At 46.4% G+C, this 19985-nt stretch overlaps 1 protein-coding gene across 1 annotated transcript in view; it reads left to right on the top strand.

Moving 5' to 3' along the window:
• Nucleotides 1-18439, top strand: part of lrp6 (LDL receptor related protein 6) — a 37439-nt gene extending 19000 nt beyond the window's left edge. Inside the window, exons 8-23 of the mRNA XM_022755851.1 lie at nt 2613-2829; nt 3459-3748; nt 3893-4119; nt 4196-4380; nt 7275-7601; nt 8163-8365; nt 8448-8659; nt 9472-9662; nt 11294-11503; nt 11915-12040; nt 12129-12365; nt 12467-12577; nt 12673-12903; nt 12991-13127; nt 13898-13995; nt 15475-18439. Coding sequence (XP_022611572.1) covers nt 2613-2829; nt 3459-3748; nt 3893-4119; nt 4196-4380; nt 7275-7601; nt 8163-8365; nt 8448-8659; nt 9472-9662; nt 11294-11503; nt 11915-12040; nt 12129-12365; nt 12467-12577; nt 12673-12903; nt 12991-13127; nt 13898-13995; nt 15475-15793 — 3321 coding nt within the window. The 3' untranslated portion in view covers nt 15794-18439. The remainder of the gene's footprint in view (nt 1-2612; nt 2830-3458; nt 3749-3892; nt 4120-4195; nt 4381-7274; nt 7602-8162; nt 8366-8447; nt 8660-9471; nt 9663-11293; nt 11504-11914; nt 12041-12128; nt 12366-12466; nt 12578-12672; nt 12904-12990; nt 13128-13897; nt 13996-15474) is intronic.
• The last annotated feature ends 1546 nt before the right edge of the window (nt 18440-19985 follow it).

Raw genomic sequence — 19985 nt, 5'->3', positions numbered from 1 at the left:
AGCCCCTCAGATGCGGCCCCCTCTCCAGTCCCTCTTAAAGGTGGTTGTGGTGGTCGGGGTCTCGCTCAGCGGGCCCCTCAGATCGGAGGGGGGTTGAGGGGCCTCCGCTGCCCCCCCCTCGAGGTTTCTCGGAGGACCCGGTTTTTGCGGCGAGATCCCACATCTGGTTCCAATTGCGGCGTGCTCTCCAGCTGCGGTCGGCTCTGTTTAGAATAGACCCAGAATCTGAAACCGTCGCCGCACTGCGGTCACAACTCCCAAACCAGCGGAGACCTTTTGGCTGAGGCCGCGAGCTGAGGATGGAAACTTCATTTTATATTTATACACACCAGAGAGTGTGTGTGTGTGTGTGTGTGTGTGTGTGTGTGTGGAGGATGTTTTGAAAGATGGCAGCCGGCCATGCAGGGGCTGTTCTGGGAGCAGCGAATCGCGTCGCTCCACGCTGTAGATCAGTGAAAGGAGCCGATCTCTGAGTTTTTTCTCTTCCTCAGATTCCTGACATTTCTCCGCTCGGCCGACGTCTCAGAAACATCTGAGCAGAGTTCACACTTTAACACAGACACACAAAGAGTCGCACACAGGAAACACTGGACACTTCAGTCTGTCTTTGTTTCCACAGACTGACATCAGATCCAGGATCAGTTTATCAATTATCAGCTGGATCAATCAGAGTGAACCAGACCTGCAGCTCCCGGTTAATTCATTCATCAATTAAATTGATTCATTATTTTTCTATTAAATGAGAAAAAGTTGAAGAAAAGATTATTATTTTTATTTATTATTTTAATATTGAAATTGGTGCATAATTATTATTTTTGTCAATTGACTAATTGATTAATCAACTAATCGTTACAACTGTAAACAGTATTAGTTCCAATATTCCTTTGGAACAAACTGAGGAAACTTCACATGTTAATAATCAGGTTCATGTGCATTTCATTTAATTAATTACATTTAATTAACACAAGGACATTACACACTGTCATATAATGATCAATTATTCTAGCTCATGTCGTCTCCACTGGTTTCTATTATAGTTTTATACTTTGTCTTAAAGGAAGTCTTAAATCACATGACGTCACCAGGCATCTGAACACAACCACCAGTGGATTCAAACAAAATGAGTTGAAGTTTAAATCATTTTTTAACCAAAAAAACCACAAAAAAAGTGTTTTACATAAATAATAATAAACTTCTCCTCTAGGAAACTGTGGCGGGAACTTCTCTCGTTTATAAGAGTTTATAAACCGTTCATTTATTCAGTGATGAAGATAATCGTTAGTTAGACTGAGACCTTCAGAGATCCTGGTCTCTGGTCTCTGGTCTCTGGTCTCTGGTCTCTGGTCCTGGTCCTCGTCCTGGTCCTGGTCTCTAGTCTCTGGTCTCTGGTCTCTGGTCTCTGGTCCTGGTCTCTGGTCTCTGGTCTCTGGTCTCTGGTCTTGAGTTCTTCTGGCTCTCGGTCCTGGTCTCTGGTCCTGGTCTCTGGACCAGTGTAGAGACTCAAGTGAGACGTCAGAGTGTGAGGGAGGAAGAGGAGAAATGTGGCGTCCATATGCTGCCGCTGTTTGTTTGCTCCGGCTGTTGCTTCTAATTAGCGGCGCTGCGATGTGCTGCCAGCTCGCCGGAGCCGCACTGAGCACGCTCAGTGTCCACACAGAGGAACACAATGTGGAGGCTCTCAGCAGCGCCGCGCCGCGTCCTTAAGTTTTTCAAAGTAAAAGCAGGAGCACGGTGGACTCCCGTAGGTCTGGTTTGTCCAGACTGATGTTCAAGCTGATGTCTTCAGTGTGTCCTCTGACGTCCTTGGTGTGTCCTCTGACGTCTTCAGTGTGTCCTCTGACGTCCTCTGACGTCCTCTGACGTCTTCAGTGTGTCCTCTGATGTCTTCGGTGTGTCCTCTGACGTCCTCGGTGTGTCCTCTGACGTCTTCGGTGTGTCCTCTGACGTCCTCGGTGTGTCCTCTGACGTCTTCGGTGTGTCCTCTGACGGTTTTAAATACAGCTCCGACGTCTTCGGTGTGTCCTCTGACGTCTTCCCTTCAGTGTGTCCTGGTTTTAAATACAGAAACTCTTATTCTGAAGGCTCTGATAGGAGGAATAATCAGCTCTTAATTTGGTGACAAAGAAAGTCATAACAAAACATGTGACAGCTTTGTGTTATTATAGATTTATATTTTGACTTATTGAGAGGGTGAGGATCATGATTAATTGACTAATTCAGTCTCATTAACTGTCCTCGTTTCCATGGTCACCAGTCGAAAACATGACGATGTTTTTAAATAAAGAAAAGCAGCAAAAATAAATTTCAAAAGTCACTAATTAATATTCACTGTCACTGTGGTTTTAATGATGCACACAGGTGAGTCATCACAGGTGAGTCATCACAGGTGACTCTTCTCTATTTACTTATTAAATTCTTTGAGTTTTATTCCAGGAAATCTTCAGTGTTTTAATCCAGTTCCAGTCAGAGTCTTAAACCTGCAGAGATCCAGTTTCTATGAATAGCTGTGTGTGTGTGTGTGTGTGTGTGTGAGAGTGAGTGAGTGAGTGAGTGTGTGTCGCCGTCCTCTGGGCATGCTCAGTGTGTCACCTCTCCACCTGTCTGTCCCTCAGGTGATGAACATGGACGGGTCAGGGAGACGGGTGCTGGTGGAGGACAAACTTCCTCACATCTTCGGCTTCACTCTGCTCGGCGACTACATCTACTGGACGGACTGGCAGCGCCGCAGCATCGAGCGCGTCCACAAACGCACCGCCGAGCGCGAGTTCATCATCGACCAGCTGCCGGACCTCATGGGACTCAAGGCCACATACGTGCACCAGTCCTTCGGTGAGTCCCAGACCCTGAGCGCTGTTAGAGAGCCGGGTACCACACCGTGTCTGAGCTGCAGGTTCTGCAGGTTCTCAGGTGTGTAGAACGTTCCTCTTCATCCTGCGGCCCGTTCTGGGTGTGTGGAACTGGGAGAAGGCAGCATTAATATTTCAACACTGGAGCTCCACTGATGGGAGCTGCTGTACTCCTCCTCCCCCTCCTCCCCCTCCTCCCCCCTCCTCCCCCCTCCACCTCTGAGATAATGATCTGAAGACCAGAGAGGGAATTTCTCTCATTCCTCGCCTCCTCTCTGGACTCCCCTGGTCTTCTTCCTGTCGTCTCCTCAGAGGTTTGATAACGAGTCTTTGTAGGACTGGATCCGACAGCTGACAGTGAATCCTGTTTCCTGTTTCCTGTCGATGAGTCTGTTTTCTACAGAAACATTCAGTTCAACCTTGATTTTATTTTTCTCTCTGAAAACAGGATCAAACTGTTGAAGCAGGGTCTCGGCTCCTCCTGAGGTTTTGTTGTAGATTTCACAGATTAATAATACGTTTTATTTTGAAGAATCATTGACTCGTAAAAATAAATGTTCAGGTATTTCACGTGAGCTGAAAGTGTGTGTGTTGTCTTTTGTCCGTCCTCAGGTACGAACCCGTGTGCGGACAGTAACGGCGGCTGCAGTCACCTCTGCCTCTACAAGCCTCAGGGCGTCCAGTGCGGCTGTCCCATCGGCCTGGAGCTCATCGCCGACATGAGGACCTGCATCGTCCCCGAGGCCTTCCTGCTCTTCTCCCGCCACACCGACATCCGCCGCATCTCCCTGGAGACCAACAACAACAACGTGGCCATCCCGCTCACCGGCGTCAAGGAGGCGTCGGCGCTCGACTTCGACGTCACAGACAACCGCATCTACTGGACCGACATCACTCTGAAGGTGAGGGAGGGAGGAGCTGGTCAGCTCTTCTTCTCCTCCTCCTCCTTTCCAGCCTTCAGTTTCTTATTGTTCCTGACCTTTAATCTGACCTTTAACTTTTGTTGCCCCACACACACACACACACACACACACACACACACACAGACCATCAGCCGGGCCTTCATGAACGGCAGCGCTCTGGAGCACGTGGTGGAGTTCGGTCTGGACTACCCTGAGGGGATGGCGGTGGACTGGCTGGGGAAGAACCTGTACTGGGCCGACACCGGCACCAACCGCATCGAAGTGGCCAAACTGGACGGGCAGCACCGGCAGGTCCTGGTCTGGAAGGACCTGGACAGTCCTCGAGCTCTGGCTCTGGATCCTGCTGAAGGGTGAGACACTGATCACCTGCGTAACTACGGCGACGGTGGATCAAAGACCTGACCTGCGTTCACCTGTTCTCCTCAGGTACATGTACTGGACCGAGTGGGGCGGGAAGCCGAAGATCGACCGGGCGGCGATGGACGGGACGGGGCGCATCACGCTGGTGGCCGACGTGGGCCGGGCCAACGGACTCACCATCGACTACGCAGAGCGGCGCCTGTACTGGACCGACCTGGACACCACGCTGATCGAGTCCTCCAACATGCTCGGTAATTATCAATCAGTAATCAATAATGGGATCGTCTCCAGCTTCTTCTCCAGGTGGATGTTTGAATTAAAGGATCCACTTATCTGACATTAACCCGGTTAACTTGAACTGTTTCTATTAAACAAATCATTTACGAAAAGCAACAAACTAAATATAAAAATAACAAAATCCAAACTCTTTATTTAGTCTGTTTTAAAATGTGGAACTTTTGAATGAATGTTGTTGTAAAACATTTCGAATCATTCATGTGAAGCTGATTTCTCTTTGACAGAATGAAAACATGAAACGATTTCTGCTTCTTTATATTTTAAGTCCTTTTGAGCCACTTGTCTTTAATTAACAGTCAGTATCAGTAACTGTGGAAGAATCAGTTCATGTCTGTGTCTGGATTCGAACTCTGGAAGTTTCACATCTCAGCCACTGAACCGCCGTGACGCTCAGCCCCGTTTTAACCATGTGACTAGTTACCCGGTTACCCGGATGTTACCCGTCCACCTGTGTCTTTACGTGTGTGTAGTCTTTATGGCTCTGGTCCTGCTGCCGTCGTTGGGCCACGTTCAGGCCGACGTCGGCTCCTCTGTCACTGGTCTGAATGGAACCGGTCCAGCGACACTCAAAACCAGTTGAACCGGGCTCAACACGTCACCGGTCGATCTCACGCAGGCGAGCCCGCATTCCTGCTCCATGACTGTGTGAGGTGTTTACATTGCCGTCGCCTTGGCAACAGGTCGAAATAACACGTGCCGCCTTCACACGAGAATCTGGAAACATTTGATCTGTTCAATCACAACAACATGGACACAGGCCTGTGATTGGTTTGAGTCCCCGACTGATTGCACAGGTGTTTTTGATATCGCCTGCTGCGATTGGCTGGACGTGGGTCAGGTGGTCGAGGATGCCACACCTGGTTCAGTTGTGGACAAACAGCTGATTCTCTCCTGTGCGTCCTGTCTGTGTCTCGGCTGTTAATGTCCAGTAATGATGACATCACGCTTCAGTTCACACACGGGATGTTTTCAGTACAGGGAGGAAAAGGAGAACTTTAGATCTCTTTTCATTTCTGATGAATTCACCAGCTGGATGTGACTGTAAGTCACCGAGGTGTTAATGATGCTGCTGCGGTCCACTGACGAGACTTAAAGAGCTGAAGCTTCAAATGGATAAATAATGATAATGATAATGATAATAATAATAAGATCAGCGCTGCAGCTGTCGATTGTTTTAGTAACGCAGTATTCTACCGATTATTCCATCGATGAATCATGAAATATAAAAATATAAATATAAAACAAAGGGAAACTAATTGTTTCCCTTTTAAGAAAATTTAACCTTTTAATTGTTTAAATTGTATCTGATGTTATCTGTCCTCTTCTCTTCATCCTGCACATTAATGAAACGTCAGGTTCTTAACCAGTTACATTAACTAGCTGGTTAACCAACCGTCTCCTCATGTCGAGTCTGCTCTGTGACGTATAGACTGGACGCTCTCTGCTGAGATGCTGAAACACTGACGTTGTTGTTGTTGTTGTTGTTTTTCAGCTCGACATGATTCAAACTTCAGACAGTTTGTGTCGTTTCCTCTGACCTCTCTCTTCCCCTCGCTTCCCTCTCTACTCCATCTTTCCAAACCGCCACATCAAATCACGTCTTCAAGAACTTCATGTGGATGAGACGAAGCTGCGATGCGATGGATAATAGTAACGTGGTGGTGTGGGTGGAGCCTTTCCTCCTAATCAGCCTGAAATCAGAGTTTTCTGAGTTCAGAGATGTTTGTCTCAGTGGCCGCTCTTCTTCTCTGCGTTATATAACCGCTGCGAGCCATGTGGTCACGTACATGATGAGCGCTGCTCTCGGATGACGGAGCAGATTCATGTTCTGCATTAGCCGCTCGCTCTGTTCCTATATTTATGGGAGGAAACTTCAAAGTGCAGCTGAAACAAAAGCTGCTGTGCTGTGTCGCTGTGTCCTGAAGTGTTCCCTCTCAGCACGTGGGTGGACGAAGACCAGGACCAAAATAATTCCTCACACAAAACTCCTCAAACCAGACTGCTATTAGACTCCGGGCTCTGCACACGCTCACACTGCTCTTACAACACTACCAATTTTGTGTGCAGGAAAATAGCCTCAGTGTTGGCGCGGGGCGGCGAGGACAGAAAATAGCCTCTCTGGGCAGATGTGTGCTGCACCAGAGGCCTTTATTATTTTCTCAGCTTCTTCTCTATGGCAGCGTAAAGTTTGACACCTGGCTCTGATCCGGTTCGCTCTTTTCATTTGTAGATTTTAGTAGAAAAGAGGAGAAGTTGAGAGATGTAGGTCTCGTGTTTCTCACTTTCTTTGTGTGTTTCCAGTTAGGAAAAGGCTGAACCAAGCAGCTCTGCTGCATCGTCACATGATCTTAACATTTTTAAAAAGTTTTGAAAAGTGTGAAACTTTTCTGAAACGATCTGCTGATGAAATAGTTCATGAGCTCACTGCAGTGATCCCTCTAATGTGGAGACAAGCCCCAAACCTGGTGTGTTTAACTCACGGGCCAATAATAATAATAATTTCAAAATTGTTTGGATGGTGGGTCCAGGTGGGCGGGGCTTGGTGACTGCTTTGTTGTGACATCACAAAGTTCCAGAAGTCCTGACGGCTGGTTTTAAGGCTCAGTTTCTGAATACAGGCTGTGTGCATTTCTCTGTGGACTGAGGCTTTGATACTTTCACAGTATTAATATAGAAGCTAGAGCTGATCTATAATCACACTACACATGGACACAGACCTTTACACTGGAGGAGCTTTAATGAATGTTTAATTAATTCTTTTGTTAATTGTTGGAATGAAGTTTCCAGTGAATATTTGTCAACGTGATTAACTCCTCCTCTTCTTCCTCCGTCTGTTTCCCTCCTTCAGGTCAGGAGCGTGAGGTCATAGCCGACGACCTCCCTCACCCGTTCGGCCTCACCCAGTACCAGGACTACATCTACTGGACCGACTGGAGCCAGCGCAGCATCGAGCGCGCCAACAAGACCAGTGGTCAGAACCGCACCGTCATCCAGGGCCACCTGGACTACGTCATGGACATCCTGGTGTTTCACTCGTCCAGACAGGGCGGCTGGAACGCCTGCGCCTCCACCAACGGACACTGCTCCCACCTCTGCCTCGCCGTGCCCGTCAGCAGCTTCGTCTGCGGCTGCCCCGCCCACTTCTCCCTCAACTTCGACAACAAGACGTGCAGCGGTGAGACGGCGTTACGCCACGGTTTAACCTGCAGTTCATAAACCAGAAGGTCTCAGACAGACGGCATTGACCTGATGGACATAGTTAAGATCTGATTCTATCCAGATGTTGAGAAGGTGTAAACAGATGTTCTCCACGGTTCTCTCAGCTGTTGAAGCAGATAAAACTGATTCCTCAGTTAACTGTCAGATCGTCGCTGCTCCAGTCGCTCAGAAGAGTTTTAGTTAAATATACTTTTATATTTTTAGTACTCCAGATGTTTTCGTGCTTCCACTTCTGTCGTGTTTCTCTTCCTCCTGTGTTCACGCTGCTTCTCAGAGGCCGAAATCTCCCAGTAAGTTTTATGACCTTTGAGTCAGAACACAATCATCATCCTGTTGTTCAGGTGGAGAGAGACAGACCTCGACAAAACTTCTGTTGTGATTTTTTCAGATTTAATCACAGACGAGACGTTTACTGACATGAACCTGAGTGTTTGTCTGTTTGTCTGTCGGGACGACCTGAACATGTTTATTTCCTCTGGTGATGTAACGACGGCGTCTCTCCTCCTCTGTCTCTCAGCTCCCACCTCCTTCCTGCTGTTCAGTCAGAAAACCGCCATCAACCGGATGGTGATCGACGAGCAGCAGAGTCCCGACATCATCCTGCCCATCCACAGCCTGAGGAACGTCCGCGCCATCGACTACGACCCTCTGGACAAACAGCTGTACTGGATCGACTCCAAGCAGAACGTGATCCGGCGAGCGCAGGAGGACGGGAACCAGGTGAGCGTCTGATCTCTGTTACGCATGACACTCACACTGCCCCCCCCCCCCTGACCTGTGTCTGTGTCTGTCTCTGACTCAGAGTATGACTGTGGTGTCGAGCTCTGTGGGCGGAGCCAGCCAGGGCCTGCAGCTGTACGACCTGAGCATCGACATCTACAGCCGCTTCATCTACTGGACCAGCGAGGTCACCAACGTCATCAACGTCACCCGCACGGACGGCAGCAGGGTGGGTGTGGTGCTGCGGGGGGAGCACGACAAGCCCCGGGCCATCGTCGTCAACCCAGAGAGAGGGTGAGTGTCCGCAGCCGAGTCAGAGCGCGCACACTTCCTGTTTTATTCATCATGTCTCCACGCCAGCGGCTGTCAGAGCGGCAGCCATGTTGTTTTCAGGTTGTCTGTCCGTCTGATTCTCGTGGACGCGATGTCTCACTAACGCCATGAAGGAACTAATTCAGATTCGGCACAAACATTCATTAGGAGTCAAGGACGAAGTGATTAGATTTTGGGGGTCAAAGGTCAAAGGTCAAGGTCAGTGTGACCTCACAAAGCCATAATTTCAAGACTTAACACAAACGGTTAATATTTTCTGACAGGGATGTATCTGAGTGGCAGAGGCGGTGACTCTGGTTATTTACATGTGGGGGGGGTGAGAGGAAAGCTCTGATTGGCTCACAGCTACCTGGCTGTTCCAGGACGTGGAAAGACGCCATCACCTGAATGACTCTTTGTTCTTCAGTCGGATCTTAAATGAGCCGCAGGAGCTTTAAAGAGCGTCAGATGTTCCTGTGTGAACCGTGTCCCTCACGGTCCTGCAGCGTTCTGGTTCCCGATCGCTCCGTCATTTGTTCTCTCGTTTGTTCTCCGTGAGGTTCTTGAAGCCCGGCGTGGCTCGGCGGTGCCGACTCACTTGTTTGGAGCTGTAATTGCAGGGTTTCCTTCGGGCCGGGGTTCGTGCGGCGATCTCTGGGTCGTTGTGTGGTTGACAAATGAATTCTGCAGATGTTCTGGTTCCTCCGGAGCCAGAGACAAACATCCAGCGAGACTCAGATCCTCTGAAGCGGTTTGAACTTGTGGGTCTAACTGAACCTCCTCGTCTCCTGCAGGTACATGTACTTCACCAACCTGCTGGAGCGCTCCCCGAAGATCGAGCGGGCGGCACTGGACGGGACAGAGCGCGAGGTTCTGTTCTTCAGCGGTCTGGGGAAACCCGTCGCTCTGGCCATCGACAACGAGGTGGGGAAGTTGTTCTGGGTCGACTCAGACCTGCGCCGCATCGAGAGCAGCGACCTCTCCGGTGAGTCACCTCGCTGTCCGTACGGGGTTACATCAGGGACCTGCAGGGGCTGGAGACCGTCAATACAATCAATACCATCAATATCATCAATACAATCAATTAGATCAATACCATCAATACAATCAATATGATCAATACCATCAATACAATCAATATCATCAATATGATCAATACAATCAGTACCATCAATACAATCAATACCATCAATATCATCAATACAATCAATACCATCAATATGATCAATACAATCAATTAGATCAATACCATCAATACAATCAATATGATCAATACAATCAATACCATCAATATGATCAATACCATCAATATCATCAATACAATCAATACCGTCAATACAATTAATACCATCAATACAATCAATACCATCAATATGATCAATATGATCAATATGATCAATACAATCAATTAGATCAATACCATCAATACAATCAATATGATCAATACAATCAATACCATCAATATGATCAATATGATCAATATGATCAATACAACCAATTAGATCAATTCCATCAATACAATCAATATGATCAATACAATCAATACCATCAATATGATCAATACCATCAATATGATCAATACCATCCATACGCTCAGTGGTCTGGTAGGTTCACACAGCGTCCTCCCTCATCAGACTGAGATGTGATTGGCTGATGCAGAGTCAGCTGTTCTGGTCTCTGGTTCTTTGTAAATAAACCAATAACCTGATGTAAAGGTCGTTGACCTCGAGCCTGGAGCTCAGCACATTCCTGTGATTCTCCGCCAGGACGGTTACATCAACAACAGGAACAGGAAGTAATGACAGTAGATCTAAGTCCAGTCCAGTCCAGTCCAGACCAGGACCAGGACCAGGACCAGAAACCTGCTGGTGTCACAGTTGAACCACTGAAATCATCAGTTGGAGTTCGTTCATGTAGAAGCTGATAAATCTCTGAGTTCATGTGTCTCAGTTCACTAATGTAAGAAACTAGATTTTAACTGCAATAATAAAAACATTAACGTGACTCTGTATCGTATTTAAACTGGAGGCTGTGAACACGTGATCACATGATCACATGATCACATGATCACGTGAACACGTGATCACAGTCACATGAACACGTGATCACATGAACACGTGATCACATGATCACATGAACACGTGATCACATGAACACGTGATCACAGGAACAAATAATGGAGTTTTAATAACGAACAAAGTAAATTCAAAGTAAATAATTAAATATTACTATGAACTGTTTCCATGTTGCACTAATATTTATTTGAACATGTTCTTTAACGGAACCACAGTAACAGCTTGAAGGTCTCGTCTGGACCTTTGAGTAAACTCACTTACTCCTCCCTGAGCTTTCAGCTGCTCCTCCTGACCTGAGAATCAGCATCTGTATCTCCAGATGTGTCTGAAGGTTTTATTGATTTATATATTAATTTTTATTTATTAATGGTTGTTATTCTGTAGCTGACCTCGGTGTGTCACTGTCCACTCCTCCTGCCTCCCCTCCTGCCTCACCCTCAGTTTCTCACCCCTTTTGTTGCCTCGTTTCCTGAAGTTTTTTGCCCTACAACCTTGTTTTTGTTTTGTTTTTTTCCCCGGTGGTTTTATTTTGAAAATCCAGGAGCCAATCGGATCGTGATCGCCGACTCCAACATCCTGCAGCCGGTCGGGCTGACGGTGTTCGGGAACCACCTGTACTGGATCGACAAGCAGCAGCAGATGATCGAGCGCATCGACAAGACGACGCGAGAGGGACGCACCAAGATCCAGGCGCGCATCGCCTACCTGAGCGACATCCACGCCGTCCACGAGCTGGACATGAGGGAGTACAGTGAGTCACCACAGAGACACTGCCCCTGAACTCACCACACATCCACTGGGGAATACTTTCATTCTTTTACTGCAGACTAATGCTGGGACTTAGAACCTGGTGTCAGTGTGAGGAAGTTAAATCAATACATGTCTGGGATCTTTACATCCGATCAATATGTTGTGAGGATCCGTCTCCTTTGGTTGTTGCAGAATGAGACCAGTGGTTCCGACCGGTGGGTCGTTTGCAAAACAGAAATAAATAAAATAAGTCAAAGAATATTTATAATAAAGGTTGTAAATCAAATTGATCTTTTTGAAGTATTGGCACATTGTTTAGCCTCCGTATCGCCAACGCCTTCGTACATGGAGCAGGATGATTTCCTGTCGACCTAAACGGACTCACCTGACCTTCTGTGACCTTGTTGTCCAGGTAAACACCCGTGTACCTGGGACAACGGCGGCTGCTCACACATCTGCATCGTGAAGGGCGACGGGACGACTCGCTGCTCGTGTCCCGTCCACCTGGTGCTGCTGCAGGACGAGCTCTCCTGTGGAGGTGAGAGACCTCGACTCAAGGTCCCCTTACTCAGCTTTCACAGGGCTGAAGCTCACAGTCTCCCTCTGCGTGTGTGTGTCGTCCTCAGAGCCCCCCACCTGCTCCCCGGAGCAGTTCTCCTGCACGTCCGGCGAGGTGGACTGCATCCCTCAGGCGTGGCGCTGCGACGGTTACGCCGAGTGCGACGACAAGAGCGACGAGGAGGACTGTCCCGTCTGCTCCGAGTCCGAGTTCCAGTGCGACAGCCGCCAGTGCATCGACCTGAGCCTCCGCTGCAACGGAGAGTTCAACTGTCAGGACCGCTCCGACGAGAACAAGTGTGAAGGTGTGACAGGTAACACCCTCACCTGTCCCACATCTGGAGGGTCAGAGGTGATGTGGGAGCCAGATGTGCTGACGCTGTGTGTGTGTGTGTGTGTGTTGCAGTGCGGTGTCCTCTGGACCAGTTCACCTGCTCTAACGGACAGTGCATCGGGAAACACAAGAAGTGCGACAACAACGTGGACTGTACGGACAGCTCCGACGAGAACGGCTGCTGTGAGTCCGAACACGCCCACATCTGCACGTCCAGATGTGTCCCACGGGTTGTTTGTGTTTTAACGTCTCTTCTTCTTCTTCTTCTGTGGTGTCAGACGCGACCGAGGAGCCGCCTCCTCCACCCAACAACACCATCAGCTCCATCGTGGGCGTGGTCATGGCGCTGTTTGTTGTGGGCGCCGTGTACTTCGTGTGTCAGCGCGTCCTCTGTCCGCAGATGAAGGACGACGGCGAGACGGTCACCAACGACTTCGTGGTTCACGGGCCGTCGTCGGTGCCGCTGGGATACGTGCCGCACCCGAGCTCGCTGTCCAGCTCGCTGCCCGGTCAGACGCACGAAACAAACGCACCCCGTCGCGTCTCTTCTTCTTCAGATGAACACCACGCTAACGTCTGTTTTCACACCTGTGCAGGTATGTCCAGAGGGAAGTCCGTGATTGGCTCGCTCAGCATCATGGGTGGGAGCAGCGGACCTCCGTACGACCGAGCCCACGTCACCGGAGCGTCGTCCAGCAGCTCGTCCAGCACCAAGGGAACCTACTTCCCCCCGGTGAGACACACAGGAAGTGCTTCACACTGATTAGCTGCTGAGGGTCCAGACCGTGATGATGTCACACCTCCTCGTCATCAGCGCCACTGTCTTCCTCAGGGAAACATTTCAAAATAAAAGAGGAGTTTCCATTAATGGATGAATCATAATAAATATTTCATTTGTTCTTTCAGTGAATCAGAAACTGAGTTTAAACTTTGTCTCAGTTTTCATAATTATTATATTATCGATCAATCAAACACGTTAATTATCAGGCTCGTTGTTCATGTTTTAATCCTGAATTCTCCACACACAGCGGAGTCTGTCTAGTTCATTTTTAAATGTATTGATTCATTTAATGGAAATGATGCAGTTTGACATATTTCCTACACGGAGCATGAAGCTGATGTTTGTGGCTGTTTTCATAAAACCACCACACACTGCAGATCTGAGAGTCCGAGACTGAAAACACAACGCTGACACAGTGACGGTGATGTAAAGACACAATAACAACAGCAAAAACAACTGACAGCATCACATGATCAAAACACGAGTTCATCTGATGAACTTTGATCCTTTATTTCTCAGAAAAATAACAACAAAAAGGAAATAACTTTATAATACACAGTGTAAATATATATATATGTATATACGTTTTCCTTTCTGCCTGTATAACATCAGTTTTCTGTGTCAGTCCGTCTCATATGAAACGGTTCAGTTTCCTCGTCCTGTGATTTCTTGTCTCCTCGTTACAGATTTATATCTTGACATCAACATTTCCTTTGTTTCAGATCCTGAATCCTCCTCCGTCTCCGGCCACCGTTCGCTCTCAGTACACCATGGAGTTCGGTTACTCGTCCAACAGTCCCTCCACACACAGGTCCTACAGGTAACCACCGCTCCTCCTCTGTGCGTTCAGGACCAGAGTCCTGGATCTGCTCTGGAAATGTGATCCGGCTGCAGGATCTGGGTCTTGGATGAATTCCTGCAGCACATGTGAACGTTTACAACAATCCCCCCGAGTGTTTTCTTCTCTCTGTTCGTGTTGAAACCTGAAACACTCTGACTGAGTCTGATGTCGGCTTCGGCTCGCAGCCGAGGTCGTTTATGTCGGAAAGTGAAAGTGTGTTTAGATTCCTGTGGGAAGAGGCGGGGCTAAAGGAACTCTTCCAGGAAGTCCAGAGCCTTCACTTGTGTTTCCACTAAAGAGACTAAATGCAGTTGCTGCTCTGAACACGACTGACCAGTCAAACAGTGAATTAACACCAACACGACTCTGAAGCGCCGCCGTGTTTTAAAACGGGACGTTTAGTTCCTGAAGTGTTTTCTCTCTTTAACTTTGCTGCTCATGACTCTGGTTTCATGTTTTTAATTCACTTTATGACACTGAAACAAGCTCTCGGCTCTGGGTGGAAACAGTTTCCACAGAGACAGAAAAACAAGTCAGACACTGAAACAGATGAAGACATGTTTGATTTTTTATCTCTTCACGTCTAACAGAAGAGATATAACATGTTTATCAGTGAACTTTAGAACAGCTGGATGGGGGTTAACCACACAGCTGTGACTCCAGACTTTATGCTAAGCTAAGCTAACTGGCTGCTGGCTGGAGTGGAATCAGTCTGAACATCTTCCTTTACGTAATGAAACCACAGACTAAATACAGATGGACGTAGCCTCTGTGACGTCACCCACAGGTGGAGGTGTAGCCGTCCAGACTGATCTCACTCTTCTGTCTCCGTCAAGAAAGTTTGTGTTTCCCAAAATGTGGAACTTTTCCTTTATTCAGATTAAAGTTCAGTTTGTTCAACGTTAAAACTCCATATTTATTTAAAGTCTACAGGGACAGTCCGGGTTGTTAGCCGTGGGGTTGTGTGAGGTCGCCGTGTTCAGTCAGTAGAGTCAGGTTAGAGCAGCAGGAGCACAGGTACACCAGCAGAGTGATGAGCTGCTGTGGGCGGGGCCAGAACAAAACACCTGTTTTAGACACTTTTAAAAGACGCACACAGACACAATCCAACATCTGTTGAACAAAGCTCCATGTAGAAGATTTTCAGTCTTTATCTTCCCGCCAAAACAACCCTTTCCACTCCTTTCACTCCTGCAGAGCGCACTGTATCACGCCGCAGCCGCAGGTCAGCTGAGGGAATCAGGAAGAGATAAATTCACTTTGTTTTGGCGGGAAGATGAAGATGAAAATATTCTACATGAAGCTTCATTTAAACAGAAGTTGGATTGTTTTGGTGGGCGTGTCTACAACAGGTGTTTTCTGCTGGCCCCGCCCACAGCTGTTTACTCAGAATAATGAAGTTGTTGTAGCAGCTGATCCAGTGTCAGTTTGTTAATTGTTGTTGTTTCCGTCTCTTAGTTACCGGCCCTACACCTACCGCCACTTTGCCCCGCCCACCACCCCCTGCAGCACTGATGTGTGCGACAGCGACTACACACCTGGACGCCGGGCGCCGCTCAAGTCCAGCACCGCTGCCTCTGCCGCCGCCGCCGCCAAGGGCTACACCAGCGACCTCAACTACGACTCGGAGCCTTTCCCGCCGCCGCCGACGCCCCGCAGCCAGTACCTGTCGGCGGAGGAGAACTGTGAGAGCTGCCCACCGTCGCCTTACACCGAGCGCAGCTACTCCCACCACCTCTACCCGCCGCCGCCGTCGCCCTGCACGGACTCCTCGTGAGCCAAACGCCCCGCCCCCCTCAACACAGCTCCGCCCCCTCACTGTAAATAGCAATTGTGCATATATGAGGTTAAAAATGGGAAAGAGAGACTGACGCGAGCGGAGGAGACAAAAAGGAGACAAAGAGAAACGGAGCTGCAGAACATTTGTACATTGAAAAAGAGAAAAGCATATTTATATATTTTCTATACAGTGTTTACTGATGATGGAGGTTTGTATTAAGAAATTTGTACATTTTTTAAGAAAAGGTTTTATTAAAATCATCACAAATATAAGTTGCCTTAAAGCAGGAGAAAAGAGGCTGAAGGACACGAAGCACACGGTGAAACGTTTTAACTTATCTGATGCCAAATATGAAAAACATCCACAGCTACAGGAAGAGCTCCGCCTGCGCCGCCCGGCAGCCATCTTGTCTGTAGTTACCATGTGAACTGGATCGAGGAGGGAGGGGCCGGCTGAGGACGCGGTTCTGGGTCTTTGATCTGATTTGACGACCTCGTCATCAGAGGATCAGGATCGTGTCTGATTGGATGTGAGTCCTGAAGACCAGGACCAGGTCTGAGCTGAAGCAATAACACTGAGGCACATATTTATCAGCCGATCAGACCAGGACTGAACGTTACGGAGGCCCAGAGAGGACAAGAGCACATGACGTGTGAAAACACCAAGCCAACAGGCGTCTGCGAGAAGCGACCCAGACCTCCTTTTGTCCCCTGTGGGCCTCCGTACAAACACTAAAACAAGTTTCCACTAAACGTTCGAGATCCGGTCGCTGCAGCACGACTCACATCCAGACATCGTCTTCATCACCATGAAGCTCAGACAGGATTTAAACCAAAACGACTGCGACGGAGACGACCCAAAGCTGCACAGCAGGGAGCATCATCTTCCTCCTCCTCCTCCTCATGTTACTTCTTCTTCTGCTCTTTAATCCCCGTCTCTTCACACGTGGAGGAAGCAGCGTTTCCCACCAAGAACTCGACCTTGTGCCTGACCAGTTACACATCTTCATATCTTTTTTTTTTTTATTTTTATGTTGTTGTTGTTGTTACTTCGAGGAAAAAAAACACAAAGGAAATCCAGTGCCCACTAAATGCTCTATAGTATTTTTGTACCACATATTGTGTAGATAACGTATTTATAAGCTATATAGAAAAATCATTGTAAATCTATCCATTGAATTCTTGCAGTACTTTTCATTCCGTCTTTTTTTATATTGCCTCATTATATTTTTCTACAGAATATCAGTCCAAACGTACGGCGACAATCTCAGATCAGTCAAATCGAAGAACATATCCAGGTTTCAGTGTCTGTTCGTGTCGAGTCATCCTGATGTTTGAAGGACTGTTTGTGCCAAAATCATCTTTTCTAACCGTGTGGCGGCAGAAAACCCTGAAGCTGAAGCTGGGACCAGAGGTGGAGCCTGAGGCGGCGTCGACTCTGTTGCCTTGACGACGCTCGTGTCAACAATCTTGTTTTTGTTTTTGTTTTTTATGGATCTGTTTTTGTCTTTTGTTTCTTTCTCGTGACGACCAGACGACTCGTTCTGATCGTCGCAGGAGCGTCGCCGTGTTTCCCGCCCTGAGGTCAAAGAGAAAATACGACACCAGCATGAATCTGAAGACAATCTAACGCTTTACAAGCAAACACGTCTCCGACATATCTCCATGTTCAGAGTCCCGATCTCACTAAGAGCTTCTTTCCTTTTATTTCTCACATTGAAATCACAGAAACCATCGTCTCAGTCTGTGGAGGAATTTTTAGATATTTAAAGAAACATTGCCCCTTTAAGAAAATTTGAATTTCATACTCTGATGTTTGACAGTGTAATATTTACAAAACGCCAAAACAGAAGGCGACACCAGGAGCTCAGTGTCATCTCAACTTTTCACATGTAATTGGAAAATTTTTGCACGTTTTCTACAAATTTGTCAAATGTTAAATGTCTGAAAACAAATATTCAGCAATTAAATTAAATAGAAAACAATCTAAAATCAATTTGACCAAATTAAATGTTCATTCAGTGTTTGATGTTCAGCTGTTCAACAGGAGTCAACGACAAAATAACTCATTTAGTTTGAGTTCAAATTATTCACTGACTGTTTTGAAATGTTGAAAAACTGCAGCATCTGGTTGAGATGATTCGACTTCCTGTTTCTCCAGAAACAATCGTCAATATTGACAAACAAATGTACGGAGTCCTTAAAGTGCTGAAGTGTGAGATTTTAATAATCTTATTCACACAAGATAATTACACAAAATATAATTATTTGAGCACAAGATGTTAATTTCTGTTCACAGTTTATTGTCTTGGACCCGTCAGTCATTGTCTTTATTTTATGTAAAGAAGATTTTAAATTATCTTTCTGGATTTGTTAAAGAGAATCAGATTTTAGGGATTTAAAATTCAATTTTCTACAGTGCAGTGATATTTTGAGGCTCGCTCAGATTGTGCAGAAAATCAAAAAATGTAAAACGTCAGAAACTCAAACCACTACAAACCAGTGACGATGCCAAAAGTCATGAACGTATATTTTTGTCTCTCTGCTGCCTCCGTACGTCCTCCACATCTGCCCACACCTGTCCACCAGCTGAGAGCTACCTGTGGTACAATCACTGACCGACACACCCAGGTGTGTCAAAGGCCGACTGCGCGCGCACACACACACACACACACACACACACACACATCAGATTAAACCGTTTTTGGTTTTTTTTGTTTTTGTTTGTTTTTTTTGGGAGAGGTTCTCATTCGCTAACTGCACTTTACAGGACTTTTATTTTTTTAACTGATTTCTGGTACAAAACGTCGTCGTTGTCGAGCAGCTGGAGTGAACTGTTGTGTTAAGGTGGACGTTTGGTTTGTGTGTTTTAGAAGAGTCCAAAAAAAAGATGGCCGACGTGGTGAAACATGGTAACATCAGGTTTTTCAGAGTCTGGATGGTGACGGGTTTTTGTTTTTGTTGTTCCTTCAGTTTAAAAGCATCAAGCCTCAAATTAACTAATTTTTCCCTCAAGTTAATAATTTACTCTTTATATTTTGTGCGTGAACTGGAAAAGTTTTTTTTCTGTGAATTTACAGGTAACAGCTGTTACTCTGAATCTGAAATGTTAAAACATGGTGATAAAATTAAGTAATTTGAGTTTTACATACTGATTTTAATATTTGAAGGATCCAAAATAAGAACTTGATGGAATCCAGAAATCATCTTATTGAAATTAAAAGCTATGATGGTGTAAATGATGTTAAATTAAGAGCAGTAACGTTACTGATGTGAAGAGCTGGGTATCATTTAAAATTTTTAAATGTTTGGTTATTAATCCTGATACAATAACAGTTTTGGTAAATACCAAAACTTTTTTTCCACTAGACGCAAAATATTAAATATAAGACGTTTGTGTAGATAAAACAGACATTTTGATTGAAATCTGAAACTATCTGACCATCAAAAATCAACAAGATCATGATCTCAACAGAAATTTAATTCTAACTTTTACAACTAAAAATCTTAAAATTTCAATGCTTCTGCTCCGTCAATGCTCTGTTCATTTACTGGATTCATTTACCAGAATCTCGTCCCTCCAGACTCTGTCAAAGCTTCGTTTGGTTTGAAGGTACAAATAAAAACACAGACGTCATCAGACAGAACCGAGACGAATCAAACGCCTCCGTGTCGTTAGAGTCGACGGTCTGAGCTTGGACTTTTTGTACAGGTTGTGAGGAACATGGGTGAAAAAGGTCAAAGAAAGTAGAAATGTAAAAAGATTGAAAAAGGCTGAGTCATTTTCTTTTTTTCTTTTTTTTTTTTTTTAAAAAAGCACTTTTGTCTCCAGGTTTTTCTCGGAGGTTCAAACAGGAATCACAGAAGTTTGTGTCGTTTTTTTTTTTTTTTTTTAAATGTCCTTCATCCGTTTTGATCCCATGGTGCTTTGCGAGGACGTTTGTGGAGATGACCAACATTTGGTTCGTCATGTTCATTTAATTTCCACTAACTCTACGTTTTTATACGATGACTGCTTTACCTGTAAACCAGAGTATCCGATGGACCTGTACAGCCCATCCAGCTGCCACCATAAGCTGTTGTAACTGATGAAATGCTGATTTTTTTTCTTTTTGTTAAATATAAAGTGAGTGAACTTTTACCTCCGTGTCGGTGTGATGATTGATGTTTTGTGGATGGAGGAGTCAGAG

Source organism: Seriola dumerili, unplaced genomic scaffold, assembly GCF_002260705.1.
Source record: "Seriola dumerili isolate Sdu_G_001 unplaced genomic scaffold, Sdu_1.0 BDQW01000236.1, whole genome shotgun sequence".
Classification (NCBI taxonomy): Eukaryota; Metazoa; Chordata; class Actinopteri; order Carangiformes; family Carangidae; genus Seriola; species Seriola dumerili.
This window is presented reverse-complemented; position numbering and strand designations above follow the sequence as displayed.